This window comes from Hoplias malabaricus, chromosome 13, assembly GCF_029633855.1.
Source record: "Hoplias malabaricus isolate fHopMal1 chromosome 13, fHopMal1.hap1, whole genome shotgun sequence".
NCBI lineage: Eukaryota > Metazoa > Chordata > Actinopteri > Characiformes > Erythrinidae > Hoplias > Hoplias malabaricus.
Genome location: NC_089812.1, coordinates 1,415,448 through 1,433,767, shown reverse-complemented (window position 1 = coordinate 1,433,767; position 18,320 = coordinate 1,415,448). Strand labels below are relative to the sequence as shown.

Below are 18,320 nucleotides of genomic sequence, written 5' to 3'. Positions count from 1 at the left end.
AGAGGGCTTCCACAAGTGGGTCCTAAATGAATGGGAGCGAATGGAGCTGAAAGGTTTAAAATAGTGGGTAACCACATTATCCAGGACTTATCCTTAATTTGGGAAAATTGAGTCAGGGACTTCACTACAAAAAGGAAAGAAAACTTACAGATACACTTTCTTTTTCTTCTTATACAAACACCTCATTCCACCAGGAGTTTGTTTTACTGTGAGAACAGCCCTTTCCCAGAATCATCTACATTCCCGTTAACAGCGCTCTTAATCCAGCAGAAACTGCCTCGGCTGTAGCTGGAGAACTCCAGAAGCCACATGAGGACACAGCTGGGCCAAGAGGACGATGACTAATCTCTCTCTCTCTCTCTCTCTCTCTCTCTCTCTGTGTCTCTCTCTCTCTCTCTCTCTCTCTCTCTCTCTCTCTCTCTCTCTCTCTCACACTCTCACACACACACACCCTCTCACACACACACACCAGGATTAACAGGGACAAATGCTTTCACCTTCTCCATAAGAACCTTCTCACTCCTGCTATTTCTGCCATATGTTCAAGTTTCATACAGACCTCCACAACGCGGACTATATTCCACTATTGTCATTACACTAGGGCTGGCCCTGAATATTCAGATATTTGTTCATTGGGTAGGTATTCGGTTTATAATTTTGAGATTCGGATATTATTTTTTTTGGGTAAATTTGGCAATAAAAGCAACCCTCCACTCCACATGTATTCAGCCTCGTCAACAATAAAAGTCTTGAACGAAGCCTAAAACGCTAAAGCAACCTACTACCAATGAAGCATGGCAAAGCTACAGCTCATTTTGTCAGCTTTACACCTCAAATTAGAACATCTCCACGAAGCTCTGGTTTATTCGTGTACACTCTGTGCCCTTAGTAGCACCATGTAGCGCATAAGTTAGCGAACGACTCAGCGAGTGGAGCCATGCTGGGAGCCAAAGTACAGCTTACACTACCCCACTCTCCGAGTATCTGAACATTCACCGAATATATACCAGCAGAAGCTATGAAACCTGAAAAATAGCATTCAGGACAGCCCTGCATTACACTGCATCATGTTACAACACATAACCAACCTGTTCATCCAGCGATCTTTCAGAAAAGGAGGCTATTAACCGAGAGCTTGTTCCAATTGTGAAGTAGTAAATGTTATTATTTCTCAAGGAAGGCTTCACACAAACAGCACTCCAACTTGTCCCCAAAGGTACTGGAAAAAGCTCCATCACTACTGCACACTTATACAGGGGAGGGTGGGGAGATTGGGAACACCACCGAACTAAGTGAAGACTGAGGAACAAGCTAATGAGCTATGGCTGATGCTGATTCTCTTGTAAACACAAGCGTGGCTGTAGAAATGTGCAGGTTTATTCAATTCGTATAATTTTTAACGGCAAACAAGACGTGCCATGCAAAAGAGAATGCGTTCTATCCAGAATTACAAACCACCTTAAATGGTCACATGCTCTGTTCCACCTTAAACAGCGCTATAACTATATTCAAGTGCCTTTTTCCCCACCTTTAACTGAGAATAAAGCTCTGTTTCTACTTAAACAATGCTTGATAACATTCTGCTGCCAACAGTTACATTAAGATCCACCTTAAATCTTTCAAGTGCATTTTCCTTTGTGCTCTAGGAGCTGTTTGAAAAAAACGTCTCTTAAAAGGGACCTCAGTTTTGTCTCTGTATTTTTACAAAAACAATAAGACTTATTCAGATTTATTCAGCGTCTCCTTTAAACTCGTGTATTGTGAGTTGCTTTTCTCTTTACATACGTCATGCAATAAGGAAAGGAGGGAGGAGTGGAGCTTGGAGCTCATCAGTATTCATCTTTATTCAGTATCAGAGCGAGAGGAGAACGCCTCCTTCTGCTCCACATTGATGGGGGGGGGGGAGGCTTATGTAATCCAGGCGGCGAGAGCAGGAAAAATCCAGACGCTCCTGAAGCCCCCCGACCAGACCAGACAGACAGAGTCAGACACTCGACTGGATGGAACTGGTTCTGGACGGAGCTGTTACACAAGCCTCCATCTCAGAATTCTGCTCAGGAAGTGGGTTAAACAGGTGTAGACCCTGAGGAGGGGGATATACAGCTGTCTCGGAGAGAGAAATCAGAGGACTGCTTTCACTGCTTTGACTCATACGCTCACATACTACTGTGGAATACGTATCAAAATTCTAATGAGTGAGTTTAGCGGACACAGATGTGGGCAATCTATTTAATCTCAGCAGAAAAGAACCGGCCATTAGAGCAGGGGCCTAAACTCACCTGGCACAGTGCCACAGAGCTATGAAGTGGGACTACATTTTCTGACAGAGCTCCATCCAGTAGTTTTGGACATATTTAGAGTGGGATTTGTTAAGTTACTCATCGCAGATCACTACCCGACCTCACTAATGTTCTTGTGCCTGCCATCAAAACCTCAGAAGAATGTTCTAGGAGGTTAGACACAGTTAGGTCAGTGAAGAGAAAGAAATTCCAGATGAAAGAAACTAGGAGTCCCTGAGGAAACTAAAGGTCTAGAAACATTTAACCCTGCAGAGGTTCACTCAAGGGCAGCACGGTGGCACAGCAGGTTGTGGGTTCGAGTCCCACTCCGGGTGAATGTCTGTGAGGAGTGTGATGTGTTCTCCCTGTGTCTGCGTGGGTTTCCTCCGGGTGACTGTCTGTGAGGAGTGTGGTGTGTTCTCCCTGTGTCTGCGTGGGTTTCCTCCAGGTGCTCTGGTTTCCTACCATGGTCCAAAAACACACGTTGGTAGGTGAATTGGAGACTCAAAAGTGTCCGTAGGTGTGAGTGTGTGTGTTGCCCTGTGAAAGACTGGCGCCACCTCCAGGGTGTATTCCCGCGTTGCGCCCAATGATTCCAGGTAGGCTCTGGACCCACCGTGACCCTGAACTGGATAAGGGTTACAGATAATGCATGAATGTTTAACACTATTTGCTACACAATGATGCACACAGCTAGTCTTAAGAACATCCTTAAAATTAGCAGCATTTAAAGAAACGTTTCGTAGTACTAATGTGCCAGGTTACGAAGCCCTTAACGTTACGAACCCTTTGGAAAACACCGGTCAGGTTTGTATTTTTGATTTAAAGCTTCTTGCTTAATGATTAATCACTGACTTAATTAATGATGGTCAAACAGACACAGGACTTGTATCCTCTCTTTTCTTTGGGAATGCCACTGCAGCCACTCTTTATTCAGCAGAGCTCCTGGACTGGAGAAACAAAGCAGGCCTTTCTGAAGATTACTCAACCCCCAGCAGGCCTCTCTGGCCCGGGACCCATCTCCTCTCAGTTAACTCAGAAATCTAGCTCAAACACGACTAAGTCTCCACATGAGAGTTCAGTAACCAGTAACAACTGGAGCTTTTCTCCCACAGCGGAGACGTCGCAGAGCTCCATTAACATGCTAATGATTCCGGAGTTACACAACCAGCGCCGGAGAACTTTTGCACACTGTCCTCAGTTGGAACGGTGCTCTGCTTACATTCTTATCCACTTTTAGACCTGCACACTGTTGGAGGACTTTGCACAGAGGCAGCTGTTTTACAAGGCAGCAACGGCAGAGATGGCATCGCTCTCAGATTCTTATCACAGGCGGTGCGTGTGCGATCCTGAGTGAAATATGATTCTCAGTGTTAACTCTGATTGATCACTGTCTCTGTGGTAGTCTCCCATGCCTCCATTAGAGCCCACTGCCTCAAAGCCCATCGCTTCATTATCAGACACTGAGTAAATATTACATTCTCATCAATCATAATGAAATCTCTGAGCTCTGGGGATTAGAGCCGGGCCACGTGTTAAAAAGGAGGCGTGGGCTAGAGGCGTATTAAATCACCCAGCGTTGCAACATACAGCAACTGTGTTCTCTGTGGTGATAGAACATTTTGATCCAGAACAAATGCTGACCTCGCTGCCTGAATGATATCCAATATTCACAGCATTGGTACAGCATCTGGAGTAAAGCCTTCCTTGAAGATCAGAAGCTGATAATGCAGCCTTCACTTCGAAGGAAATGTTTGTGGAGCGGGAGTCGACAAAACGAGACACGCTTCTGTGAAAGACGCTCTGACGTAAAAATGCATCCATGAATCAGCATCCAAATCTAAGATGCTAAAGTGGTTGTTCGGGCCTTTCATCTGTTTCTGTGGCAACAGGAAGGAAGTCTCCACAAATGGAGCAGAACAGATATAAAAGGGAACATATTAAAAAATAGAAATTAAATACCTACACACTGAATCAAGACCCACCCAGTCAGATTCCTGTGAGCTGCCCAAGTCAGAAAACAAGGGATATGTTGAGCAGTTCAAAACCTCAGCCGCTTCTGACGTCAACTTCCAAGACTACGGAATGGCCCCGCCCCCTCGTCTGAGTCTCTCCAATCACAGCCCTTGACCCAAGTTTACGTGAAAGTGCAAAACAGACACGACATAGCTGAGGAATAAAAACACCAAAGCAAAACCAAGCAAAAACGGCTAAAACCAGAGCTTACGCCTCGCTCCTCGCTGCTGTGCACTCAGGGTCACGGTGAACAGCGAGCGGCTCATTATCATTTAAACCAGCCGTTCTGAACAGGGCTGTTTAGAACGCCATGAACCAGTCGATAAACACTATGTCATTCAACACAAGATGTGATTTTAAACGATGTGAAATCAGACTTGTCTGATGTATGTGTTCATTCTTTCTTGTCCTTGAAAACCAAACTCAGCATGAACATACCGTTACTTTAAAGCTGATGGTATGGCATTGAGTCCCATAGACTACACTGTGTGTCTTCTGCCAGAGAATGACCTCATACTGAACCTGCTGCTTCTTTCTAAGTTACACACTCCTGAAAACGCTAGAGCATTCAGACCTTTTACCCTGTTGAAGCAGGAAGAAACGCCTCACTCACATCAGGACTGTTTTCATGAGAGAAAGCTGATGCAGACGTTTAAGATCAGCGTTTTCACGAAACACAGAAAAACGGACAGCAAACAAACATCAACCTTCAACAGACTCCATCTCCTCTGTGGTCTGGTTATATAAATCTCCAGCTGCTGTTCACCCAAATGCCTGCAGGTGTTTTGCATGACACACAAACTGAGTTCAGAGTTCCCGGCGCTAGAAGAGAATCCTCAGTCCACGAAGAGGCTAGAGGTCTTAGATCTATGAGCTAACATCAGATTTTAAATGTTTTTCTAGAGAAGTTTAAAGAAAACAGCACTTTAGTGACAGATAGAATCTCAGTGTGATGAATGGGTGGATTCTTATTATTTTTCCAACATTTCTGGACGTTAATGGGGCACTTAAAGCCCTCAGTTCAGTCCCTGAAGCCCTAACCAATCAAACACTCACTTCTATCTAGATACAAGAGATAGCTAAATCCGATTGGGCAATTATCTTTAGGATGTTTCAAGTCTTTTTACACATGGATTGCAACCAATATTTTATAATGACGTATTAATATAATTATAAACGTTTAAATTCAACAGGTATGACTAATTCATAAAAACAAAACAACTGACCAAAAGGTTTTTAACTTTTTCTGTAAACATGACATTTTTAAGCTTGGGTGGATGGGGACATGTCTCATTTGTTTATGTTCAAAAGTACCAAATATTTTAAGGTTTAATGTATGTTTGAGAGGAAAAAATAAACGTAGCTTGTACGCGGCTGAAGCTGAACTTCTAAAGTTTTGATTCACTGAATTACCACCGAAAATCCTTTGTAACTCAATTTTGTTGAGTTTTGTAGCACTTTTGGTCTGTGTTTACTTTCATATAGTTTGTGCTCTCTAAATGTATTGTCAGTTCCATTTACAGCTAAAATAATCAATACTACCCATCTATGGAGCAAGAATAGAGCAATATCCCCATTTCGGTTCATGCTTTTCAACTTTTGAAGGTCTATGCGTTGTCTAAAAACTTCCAGATGCCTTTTCTCTGCCGTGAGCAGAGAGAGAAAGTCTAGCATACCTGACCGAGACACTGTTTTTAATGCATTTACAGACATCAGGGCCTCATAAACACATTAGAACAGTTTCCAGCACCCGGAAACTACCTTCTGAACCTACAAAAAAAAAAAAACATGAACAGATGACCATTCGCACTCACGTTAAACAAAGGGGAGGAGTGTTGTACCTTTTCATAAAAAAGCCTGGGACTGAGGACTAGGAAAGATAAAAACAATGTGAAATGAAACGCAACGCTCTGGAGCGGTTGCGCGAAACTACGGTGACCCAGCTCAGTACCAGCTCGTGGCTAGAGGGGTATAAAGCCCTGCAGCCTTGGGCAGATACGATCAAATGAAAACAAACTGCTTGGTAACTGGTGTCGCACAACTACTAGGGATAATGTTAATGAATAACAGGAGTAGTTTTGTCGTATGTAGGTGTTGTATGTGTTAAATTGTGAATGAGTCACACATTTGCCTTGTAGTGTTTACTAAGCGATGAATGTTGGGTGGAGCCTTAAACCTCTTACAGATTTAGAGAAAGTGAAATGCAACACCGTTAACCTACTTTACAGAGAGCAGAGATGCACTTGAGCCACTGGGGTTTGACTCGGGGATTTGACTCATCAGACTTGGATGTTTTGCCATATTTAATATAGCATTTAAAATCATCGCCACATTATTGCTATCACCACTGATTCTACAGACTTGGCTTTAACACGACTGCAACACTTCCACTGACTGAACTGGATGAGCAGTGACAACTCATCAAAACAAGACTCCTCCCCAATCACAAAGAGACAAATTCCACACATTTCTCCAACCCACAGTTCCAGTGTGTAACCCAGAGTGTGAGCTGTAAGCACAGTGATGAACTACAGAATTACTCCTGCCATCTACAATCATTCTGTACATTTAACATTCCGACTGTGGCCACACACATGGATATAAAGGTGCTGGAACATGGTGCTGACTAAAATATCCCTCTGAATTACTAAGTAGATCATCATAAAACAATCTATTCTAAAATACGGGTGGAAGTCCTCTTTAATCTCGCATGGAGAGGGCGTTCCAAGGCCCGGCGGAAAAAAAAGAACTTCTGTGAAGTGATGAAGCGAGGTCATGACCAACTTCCAGCAGCCGGCCGCATCAACAAAAGCCACTGAGGGAAAAAAGAAAGGGAAAAAAAAATAGGGGGGGGGGGGAGCACAAGAGAGGGAGAGCGAGAGGGAGAAAGAGAAAGACGGCAGCCGGTTCTGACCGGATTCAGCCTGTCAAGATAGATATACTGTAAAGAAAAAAAAAAGGAAAGAGGCGATAGCAGTTTGTAGAAAGTCTCTGAACTGCTGTCTGTCAGAGCTGTAACCAGGAAGCAGGTGAACTGCATGGATATTTTATGTTAGAGGTCCCCACAATGACAGCAGGATCAATTCTGTTGGAACCGAGTGGTAATTATGACTGTATATATATATTGATATGGGTACTGTACTGTACTTGCTGTTGTAATGCACTCCAGTCTGAACACTGTCATCACTGTGGCTCTTGGTCCTCTTTTATTGACCGAGTTACTGCCCCATACCCTCATTAGTGCAATACCCACTGACCTGTATCTGAACATCATGTGTATTCTACATATCTGTATATCGCCAGATCTAGCTCTGTCATTGTTTACAGTATGTGCAGCGAGATTCATTTTGCAGCTTCCTTACTAGAGACTATTAAACATAGTAAGTAGTAATGCAGCTAAATAAATGCACAAGTGTAGCAGTCAAGTAGCACAATATAAAAAGTGTCTGGTATTAAATATTGCAAAAGCTAAGATGTCCACATTTGCAGCAGAACAAGAGCAATACAGAATATGGGTGGAATATCTTAATAAATCGTACAGTGGGAATAACGCGTCGATATCTATAAAAGAATTTTAAAAGCAAGGTGAACAGTGTCCAAACAGCAGCAGTAGAGAATCAACAGTGACCTCCTGAGTGCCCGTAGAGCTATAGGTCATGTAGCCAACTGACGGCGGTTTAAGGGGGGCTCCTGGTGGGCTCACTCTGAGCAGTTACGCCTACTGTTTTTACTTCTGTAAATTTACCTGTAAAATAACCTTAATGTAAGTCTGTGATTTTTATCAGCCACATTCTCATCATCTCCATAATAAAAACTTTACAGGTGGCATAAACAAATGCAGGTTATTTTGGAGCATTTCCATTGGTCTCTTTTTCATGAATTTAATTTTACATCACTGTATTTTGTGTCATAATACGGTGTAAAAATATCACCGTATGTTTACCGTAAAATAAGTATCACGATGTGATATTTCTGCAATTTCACCCAAACCCTGAGCTTTAGATCAAAGAAACCTGCAATGGATATTAGAAATAATTAGGACGAATAATGCCCCACGCTCAAAAACAGAAACAAACTAACTCACGAATGCAGCCCGAGTCTCGAATTCAAAGCTAAACGCGTCTTGTTCGAATTTTCCGTTCCACCTTAATGTGGTGCAGCGGTTACACTGAGGCGCCTGCGCCTTTTAAGGTGGACTGCATAAATACGCACTAAAACCCAACTTTAGCTTCGTTGCTGCGCCATTTGAAAGCGAAACAAACAGACTCACCTCACAGCGGTTCTCGCTCCGCTTCTGTGGGAATGCTGTGGGGGTTTTAATGAGAAAGCGCAAATAAAAACAGAGGAAATGATGCGCTTGCGTTTGCAGAAGCAGTGCAGTGGTCCACCAGCGAACAACAGAGCCGCTCATACAGGGGGCGGACCTTAACGCAATCCAGCCTATAGCAGCAGGGCGAGTCCGCTCTGATTGGTCAATCACACCGGAGAGAACTCGAGGCTGTTTTTAATGCAAATTGATTAAACTGAGTAAGCAATTTAATGATATACACCCATCAGCCAACACATAAAAACGACCTCTTATTTCTACACACTGAGTTACACCATTTTGTACTTTGTAACCCTATAACCACAGACTGAAGTCCATATTTTGCTCTGCATACTTTGTTAGCTCTATTTCACAGTGTTTCCACAGGCCACTAAGGGCAGGTATGATTTGGGTGGTGGGTGTGTTGTGTTGGAGTCTGTAAACCCCTCGGTGTCACTGCTGGACAGAGACTAGTCCAAAAGTCCCCGAAACATCCTGTGGGAAGTGTCCCATGGTCAGCTACCCGTGTCCACTGATGAAGAACAAGACGACGACCAAGACAAACTGCGGAGCAACAGCTACTTTCACTGACTTCACATCTACAACAGGGACCAACAACGTCGGTGTGTCTAATACAGTGGGCAGTGAGTGAGTGGGGCGAGGTGGACATATTAAAAACTACAGCAGCGCTGCCGTGTCTGATCCTCTCACACCAGAGCAACAACAACTAACACACCACCACCACCACCACGTCAGTGTCAGCGATTCCCTTTGGACTGTATTTCTCAATCCTGTGTCTGCTCTAAACATCCCTCTGCTTTGTTCATTCCTGCATTACCCCTCCATCCACTGTGGGTTTATTCCGGCTGAAGCCAGTTCTTGTAAGCAGTTTGGAGTCCTGGTGCAGAGAGAAAAAGATAGCTTCCCCAGGTTTAGTCTTTATCTGGGTTCTGGAACCTGGCTAATTGCGATTTCACTGTTCACACTCCTATTTAACCTTATGTAAGTTGTCACTATGTATTCGCGTTTGTTGGACACAATACTGCATCATTCAGCTGTAATAATGTTATTGTAACTGAAATAAATTCAGATCTCTAGAATCTGGATGGTGTTTTCTGGCCTGTGAATCCTAAAGAATCCTTTAGGAACCTCCAGGCATCACTCAACAACACAACCACCACTGCAGCCAAAAGAGGTCCCTCATGATTCCACCATGTCGAGTTTTACATGTCTACAGCTCTAATTACAGCATACGGTCTCTGACCTCTTCCCTGAATTCAGGACCGTTCTTTCAGATGTGGCCTACACTGGACGACGTTAGAAATCTGTGATGGTGATGGAATGTCACTGTTATTCCTAGTGCATCCTCTAGTGTCTGTCAGGGGAAAGAACATGAGCAAAGCACCAACATCATTTCCATCTCTGCAGCTGCACATGATTTTATCCCACGGCAAACAGGCGACTGATAAAGAGAGTCTGTGGTATTCTCAGCTAATGTAGTTCAGAAATAAGCATTCCTACTTTTGATCCTATTCCTGAAGGTGTTTGCAAGATTCCCGCTTCAGTGTGATTCCCGACTGTGTTTAAGTGATTCTTACAGTTTTTGTGTGAATTCAGTTTTTCTGTGATTCTTGACTGTTCCTGTGATCATTGAATGTTTGTGTTGTTTTTGTCTGTTTCTGTGTAATTCCTGACTGTTTGGGGACTGTTTATTTTTGTATTATTTCTGACTGTGTGATGTTTCTTGCCTGTTTTTTTTATTCCTCTTGTTTGTACTATTCTTGACCATTTCTGTGTGATTCCAGACCGTCTCTATGTGATTTTTCTATGATTCCTGAATATTTCTGTGTGAGTCCTGACTGTATTTGTGTCATTCCTTAATGTTTCTGTGATACCTTTTTGCGTACTACTGTCCCTGTGTAATTTGTGTTTATGTGCAATGCCTGTTTTTGTGCTATTCCTGACTATTTCTGTGTGATTCCTGACTGTTTCTGTGTGATCTTCGTTTGTGTGATTCCTGACTGTTTCTGTGTGATTCCTGAATGTTTCTGTGTGATTCCTGAGTGTTTCTGTGTGATCTTCGTTTGTGTGATTCCTGAATGTTTCTGTGTGATTCCTGAGTGTTTCTGTGTGATCTTCGTTTGTGTGATTCCTGACTGTTTCTGTGTGATTCCTGACTGTTTCTGTGTGATTCCTGACTGTTTCTGTGTGATTCCTGAATGTTTCTGTGTGATTCCTGACTGTTTCTGTGTGATTCCTGAATGTTTCTGTGTGATTCCTGACTGTTTCTGTGTGATTCCTGAATGTTTCTGTGTGATTCCTGAGTGTTTCTGTGTGATTCCTGAGTGTTTCTGTGTGATTCCTGACTGTTTCTGTGTGATTCCTGACTGTTTCTGTGTGATCTTCGTTTGTGTGATTCCTGAATGTTTCTGTGTGATCTTTGTTTGTGTGATTCCTGAATGTTTCTGTGTGATTCCTGAGTGTTTCTGTGTGATTCCTGACTGTTTCTGTGTGATTCCTGACTGTTTCTGTGTGATTCCTGAATGTTTCTGTGTGATTCCTGAATGTTTCTGTGTGATTCCTGAATGTTTCTGTGTGATTCCTGACTGTTTCTGTGTGATTCCTGAGTGTTTCTGTGTGATTCCTGAGTGTTTCTGTGTGATTCCTGACTGTTTCTGTGTGATTCCTGACTGTTTCTGTGTGATTCCTGACTGTTTCTGTGTGATCTTCGTTTGTGTGATTCCTGAATGTTTCTGTGTGATCTTTGTTTGTGTGATTCCTGAATGTTTCTGTGTGATTCCTGAGTGTTTCTGTGTGATCTTCGTTTGTGTGATTCCTGAATGTTTCTGTGTGATTCCTGAGTGTTTCTGTGTGATCTTCGTTTGTGTGATTCCTGAATGTTTCTGTGTGATTCCTGAATGTTTCTGTGTGATTCCTGACTGTTTCTGTGTGATTCCTGAATGTTTCTGTGTGATTCCTGACTGTTTCTGTGTGATTCCTGACTGTTTCTGTGTGATTCCTGACTGTTTCTGTGTGATTCCTGAGTGTTTCTGTGTGATTCCTGAGTGTTTCTGTGTGATTCCTGACTGTTTCTGTGTGATTCCTGACTGTTTCTGTGTGATTCCTGAGTGTTTCTGTGTGATTCCTGACTGTTTCTGTGTGATTCCCAGTGGCTTTTTTGATTCCTGAAGTTTAAGAACAGAGTAATGCTTTTATTTAAAAATATTTTAATAAATTAAATCAATTCATCCCTTGTCACAGCAACACTAACCTGCCACATCAAAACTTAACTATTTGTTGATTTTCTGGTAATTAATTTGAAATTCTAATGAATATAAAATTAAAAAGCTAATGAAATTCCTACATTAAACCTCACTGCATTCCATTTAAAAGCCTGTAGTTTTTAAATATATATTCACATAGAAAAGTATCTGTTAATACAAGCTCCTAATATCACAAGCCAGGGGAAAAAAACCCACACCAATTTAAACCTGAGCTAAATTTCACACTGAGGATGTTCCTGCCTCCTACAAACCTCCAGCTCTGTCCCTGTTACACAGCACCTAACCAAGGCTGAGCATCAGCTCTGAGATCCTGGACTCTGCAGCTATTTAAAGACCGGTTCTTGATGGTGTAGTTTAAAGGGCAGATGCAGTCACCTTCCACAGCTCCTGAGGAGAAACGGACGAGAATTCATTGCAACAAACAAACACAAAATGTAAATGCAAATATCAATTTAAAGTAAATTGAACAGAACCAAACAAAGCAGAAACCAATCACACTGCAAATATCCGCCGACACGCGCTGAAGAACAGGAGAACAGCTCCCTCTACTGTTCAACTGTACAGCACATCTCAAGCGCAACAGTTCAGTCTTAAACACAGCTGGGGATAAGTGCGTTTTCTCTCAGGTCGTTCATTCCGGATTAACAGCTCCCCAGACAGTGTTAGGCTCCACGCTACACACTCTAGCAGACCTTGTCATTAATTTAGACTACTTCTACAATCTGCCTGTGACTGCAGATAAACCCACCAGCTGCTCCACTCGCTCGTACTGGAGGAACTGGGGGAACGTGCAGGGCACTGGTTCCACGGTGAATTTCATCTTTCCATCGTTCATATCCTCCAGCTGCTGGAGACAGAGGCGGAAATGATCATACGCCTCGCAGGAAACATCCATACGGCGCAGAGTGAAGTTTAACCTGCGGAGAGGGAGAATACAGAGAGAAGCACTAACTGAAATTAATGGCTGAGGGATAACTAACTAATAAAGTTAAATGTGTACAACATCAGGGAGGTTAAAGTGAAGCTGGTACAGAGATTACAGCTCTGAATATTAGCTGAGGGACTGCACTAGGCTACATCAGGGGAAGCACTGTAATTGCTAGAGTGACTATCAAGCCTTCACCTTTTCTCGATGCTAAAGAACACGGTGCTGGGATTCCTCAGGTTGCTGGTAATTCTGTACAGGGTTCGAAACAGTGCATCAGTGAGGTCATCATCATAACACACTGGAACAGGAGAACAGACACATGTGCATTTTACTCTGACAAGGACAACAATTTACCTCCTTTTAGCCTTAAAATTAAGATCTAGTTCTTCCAACACCCACTCACCATCTGCTGCGATCACGATAGTGGTGTTATCATGGAGGTCCCCCACCTCCTCCTCGCGCCACCCGAATTCAGCCTCAGTGTCTGGGGGGAAAACGGTCATAACGATGAGCCAGAGGCGGATCAGAGTGCTGCTCTTTACAGGAGAATTCAGGCTAAACCACCTGATCATTTACTGCTTTACATTACAATTCCTACTTGCGATTAAAAGGAACACTAGGTAAGATTTGAGTTTTTTCCTCCTGGGGTGGTTTCCTACCCTCCTTCCAATGTTACATAGTGCAGTTTCTGCAGCGCAGAGCCCAGAGTAGCAACAATAGAGGCTGTGTTCTCCCTGATATAGCTCAGAGAAGCATCGCAATGGTTTAGAAAGCTGTCATTTAAAGGTAACAATATTATATAGTGTTTAAAGGAGCACTGTGTCATTTTCGTCAATGATTCTTCTGCATGTTTGTTACACTGACCCCAAATGGCCAGTATGGGTCAAATGACCCAACTGGGTTTAAACATGGATGTCCCCATGTAGCGGATTTAAAAACTATAAAGCATTTACATTTATGCATTTGGCAGACGCTTTTATCCAAAGCGACTTACAAAAGAGGATCAAACATTCAAACTACAGCACAATTTATAAAAACTACCTTACATTGAGTGCAATAAGCAGGAAGTAATAAGTGCATTAAAGAAAGACATTCAGTGCAAGAGAGACTCTCGGAAGAGCTGGGTTTTCAAGGATTTCTTGAATGCGGAGAGGGTTCCTGTTGCTCTGATGGTGCTTGGAAGCTCGTTCCACCAGCGTGGTACCAGAGATGAGAATAGCCTCGACTGACCTGTACGGGGGGTTGGTCGTGTTAGTAGGCGCTCCTTTGAGGAACGGAGAGGGCGGGCGCTAACGTATGGTTTTAAGAGTCTATTGAGGAAGATGGGAGCAGAACCAGTGAATACTCTGAAGGCCATCATTAGTGATTTAAATTTGATGCGAGCAGCTAAGGGTAGCCAATGCAGCTCAACTAATAGGGGCGTGACATGTGCTCTTTTTGGTTGGTTGAAGACCAGGCGTGCTGCAGCATTCTGGATCATCTGTAGCGGTCTCACAGCACAGGCCGGAAGACCTGTCAGGAGGGCGTTGCAATAGTCAGGACGGGAGATTACTAACATCTGAACGAGGAGCTGTGTTGTATGTTGAGTTAGGTACGGCCTAATCTTCCTGATGTTGAATAGGGAGAAGCGGCACGATGGAGCTACAGCGGTCACGTGACCTGTGAAGGTCAGCTGGTCATCAACCATGACACCTAGGTTTCTTACAACCTTGGTGGGAGCCACTGATAGGGACTCTAGCTTGATGCTGATGTTGACTCTAGCTCTCCACATTCGCAGGCGTAACTGTCATACATTTACTAGACCAAGATCCTCTTGGTCCTCTCCCTCTCTCATCCTCATTTATCTGTACAGGATGTTTTAGTTTGGACAGAGGAGAAATATTGACTGCTAGTTCTAGACCTAAAGCGGCCGATGATAAGCACAGAACGTTCAGAGCTCACTCAGCTCGGATCAGAAGGGGCTGATTAGCGCAGCATGTAAGTGCCATGTTCTTGTACCTGAGAGGAAATCGTGTGATGTCCAGTCTAGACAGCGCACCTTCACCACACAGTCCACTGGAAAAACAGAACAAAGTACAGCAGGAGGGCGATTAGAACTATTGTTTCAGCTTGAAAACATCACACAGTCAAACACTATATACTCAAATATATTTATGCATTATTTATTATATAATACACTATTATAAATACTTTGTTCCAGTGCATTTTACATTTTGCTAATGCCACTGTCTTGTACATAATAGAGTGCTGTAATCGTGCTCATGTCACACATTCATTTCTTTATGCTTCAGTGAGGTGCACACACTCGCATTGGAGATCATGTGTTAATAACGCTCACCCGCAGACTCATTGAAATCTCTGTTCAAAGACACATTCCTCTGACACATGCTGAGGAGGTCTTCACCAACATCTGCAAAACACACATTAACATAAACACACACACACACACACACACACACACACACACACACACACACACAGAGTGTTTACTGTGTCCAACTTTTACAGTACATTTTCTATTCAAAAGTCTCTCTTTCAGCTTTTCAAAGAAAACTGCCGCTACACTTTAAAGTCGTTTTACGTTCACAGTTTTAATAATGATCACTGTTTGCTGTTCTCCTGTCTGTTTGCGTGCTCGAATCTGTCTAACGTCTTTACGAGGCCAGTCTAAGTGAATGGCTATAAAAAAGCAAAGGGTCTCCATCAGGCTTTCACTCCGGGTGACTGTCTGTTAGGAGTGTGGTGTGTTCTCTCTGTGTCTGCGTGGGTTTCCTCCGGGTGACTGTCTGTGAGGAGTGTGGTGTGTTCTCTCTGTGTCTGCGTGGGTTTCCTCCGGGTGACTGTCTGTGAGGAGTGTGGTGTGTTCTCTCTGTGTCTGCGTGGGTTTCCTCCGGGTGACTGTCTGTGAGGAGTGTGGTGTGTTCTCCCCGTGTCTGCGTGGGTTTCCTCCGGGTGACTGTCTGTGAGGAGTGTGGTGTGTTCTCCCCGTGTCCGCGTGGGTTTCCTCCGGGTGCTCCGGTTTCCTCCCACAGTCCAAAAACACACGTTGGTAGGTGGATTGGCGACTCAAAAGTGTCCGTAGGTGTGAGTGTGTAAGTGACTGTGTGTGTTGCCCTGTGAAGGACTGGCGCCCCCTACAGGGTGTGTTCCCGCCTTGCGCCCAGTGATTCCAGGTAGGCTCTGGACCCACCACAACCCTGAACTGGATAACGGTTACAGATAATGAATGAATGAATGAATGAAAAGAGATGAGGGTACTGCTTGATTCTTGTTCCTTGGTCATAAGTCACATGACGTTGAATACGTTTGAAGATTTACATCTGAGACGTGCCGTCCAGAGCTATAAACACAAACACTAATACCAATAAAATCAAAAGGTGTCTAACAGGTAACCGCTGTCCTGAGGCCAGTAGCAGCAAGATGCCTTTTCTTGGTCCTAGTAAAGAGCCTAGCAGCTGCATTTTGGACCAACTGCAGACATGACAGAGTTGACAGATAATGGGCGTACACAATCCGCTATAATATTAGTGCAGTCTAGATGACCAAAATCAATATTTATTTTTTTATCATGATTCAGTTTTGGAAAATTCCACTGCGGGACCGTTCCCTGAACACATGCCACATGCCTCCGGCCGTCGAGGAGGATGTTACAGCTGACCTTATCGAAAAGGTCGTAAAGGACTAAATCAGCACACTTTCCATAGTCCACAGTAACACAATATCACTGGCTGCTTTACGTAGAGAAGACTCCATGTTGTGCTCTAAAACCAAACAGAAATTTGTCTAATACTTTTCTAGAAGCCAGCTGTTTTAAGGATGGACAGAGCTTTGGATGTGTTCAGATCTAAAGCAGGAGTAGAGCTTGCCTTGCTCCTCTCTCTCAAAGATGTAAAGTTTCAGTGCTGTTTTACTGATGAGGGAATTAGTTCTGAGGAGGTACCAGGGTCTTGCGCTGTGTCTCGTACGAAAGAGCTGCACAATGAACAGCTTATTTATTGACGAGCTTGTGTTATGTCAAACTAATTGTTACTTTTGGGTGTAATGTCTTAAAGACGGTGCACAATAAATTCAATCTCATGAACAGGTGCCCTGTACCGGAGCTTTTGGGGCATCGTTATCCGCTCAAACAGCTCCAGTCATGTAATAAAAATAATGATACCCATTACCAAAATGGACGACGGCCCTCTAAAACAGGACTTAATGAGTTCCTAATGACGGAGCACGGCTTATGTAACATTTCATGAAAACATGCGCTGATAAGTGCCACATAAAATATAAAATATACATAAAAGAAATAAGCAATCATGGGTTCGTTTCATCCCGCACCTAGTGTCTGCAGACACACAACGTTGGGAATGGTGAAGGAGGGAGAGGCGTAAACAGAAACTCAATTCCAAAATGAAGTCACCTTGCACCTTGCGACTAAACACACTCCACTGTGTCCGTGGGCTCCTCTTTACAGCCTCTACTCTTCTGGGAAGGTTTTACACCAGATGTTCGAACACACTGCTGTGGGGATCTGATGGCACTCAGCCATCAGATTAGTTCTGGATCACAAACACCAATCCAAATCTTCCCATTAGGGGATTTATTAAGCTCCGTCACGGCAAAGAATATTTCCACTGCTCCACAGCTCCAGTTCCTAGGGCTTTTTAACCCTCTATCCCCCATTGGTCACGATGACTCATTATCGGACCCAATAACCGTTCCTCAAAGCCAATGATCTCAACAGAATACCCCTGAAAAACTAATCATTTCCAATTGCATCAGCAATCAATTCCTGTCCCTCGTTCTTTATCCCTCTCTCTCTTTCTCCACTTCTCTTCTTTCACTTTCTGTCACCTCCTGTCATTTTCTTCGTTCTTTTCTCTCTATTTTTCTACTTTTTGTTCCTACCTCCACTTCTTCCTCTATCTTTCTCTTACTCTGTTGATTAGTCATAACAGTCCGTTTTAATCAAAAGTTGCAGAGAGATGACTGACCGATGATAAAGGGGCTGTTCGAAGTGCTGGTCCTTGATAAGGAAAGAACACAACACCACACACACACACACACACACACACACCTCTCTCTCTCTCTCTCTCTCTGTGTAGCAATCAGCAGGTGTCCTCACTTGCCCCCTGAGCTAATACAGTCTGACCTCAAATCAATTCCTGTTCCTCTAGGTCTGACAACAACTTGGAAATAAATCTTCACTTCCACAGCATCAGCCCGGACACTTCGGCCAGATCAATACAGCTTCTCACACATAGAAACAGAAAACAAAACCCTGTTATCGCCAAAAAGATATGAATACACGAGAAGGAGAGTAAATTTTTCTAAAATATTTAAGAAATTTACTTGCAAAATGATTTTTTTTCGCCAAAGACATTTTGGAGCCATTTCTAGACATTGTTTACACGATACTATATTCAAAAACAAACAAAAAAATAAAGAAAGACAGTCAAGGCCACACATACATTGTAATAATCACAGATCTCTAAAGTGTACATGGTGCCAAAATTCAA

General features: G+C 43.3%; 2 protein-coding genes across 5 annotated transcripts in view; both read right to left on the bottom strand.

The window, feature by feature from the left end:
* Positions 1–12,250, bottom strand: part of abat (4-aminobutyrate aminotransferase) — a 38,764-nt gene extending 26,514 nt beyond the window's left edge. Inside the window, exon 1 of one of the 2 annotated variants that reach the window (XM_066641845.1) lies at positions 12,137–12,250. The gene's annotated coding sequence lies outside the window, so the exon portion shown is untranslated. Of the gene's footprint in view, positions 1–8,565; positions 8,717–12,136 lie in introns of those variants that run through there. The other variant, XM_066641844.1, reaches the window with a different exon arrangement.
* The window catches only part of mettl22 (methyltransferase 22, Kin17 lysine), an 18,340-nt gene continuing 11,876 nt past the window's right edge, over positions 11,857–18,320 (bottom strand). For all 3 annotated transcript variants that reach the window (XM_066641848.1, XM_066641846.1, XM_066641847.1), the window contains exons 6-11: positions 15,152–15,223; positions 14,812–14,868; positions 13,217–13,297; positions 13,009–13,111; positions 12,634–12,802; positions 11,857–12,272 (exon numbers count right to left, since the gene is read on the bottom strand). In XM_066641848.1, coding sequence (XP_066497945.1) covers positions 12,240–12,272; positions 12,634–12,802; positions 13,009–13,111; positions 13,217–13,297; positions 14,812–14,868; positions 15,152–15,223 — 515 coding nt within the window. In that variant the 3' untranslated portion in view covers positions 11,857–12,239. The remainder of the gene's footprint in view (positions 12,273–12,633; positions 12,803–13,008; positions 13,112–13,216; positions 13,298–14,811; positions 14,869–15,151; positions 15,224–18,320) is intronic.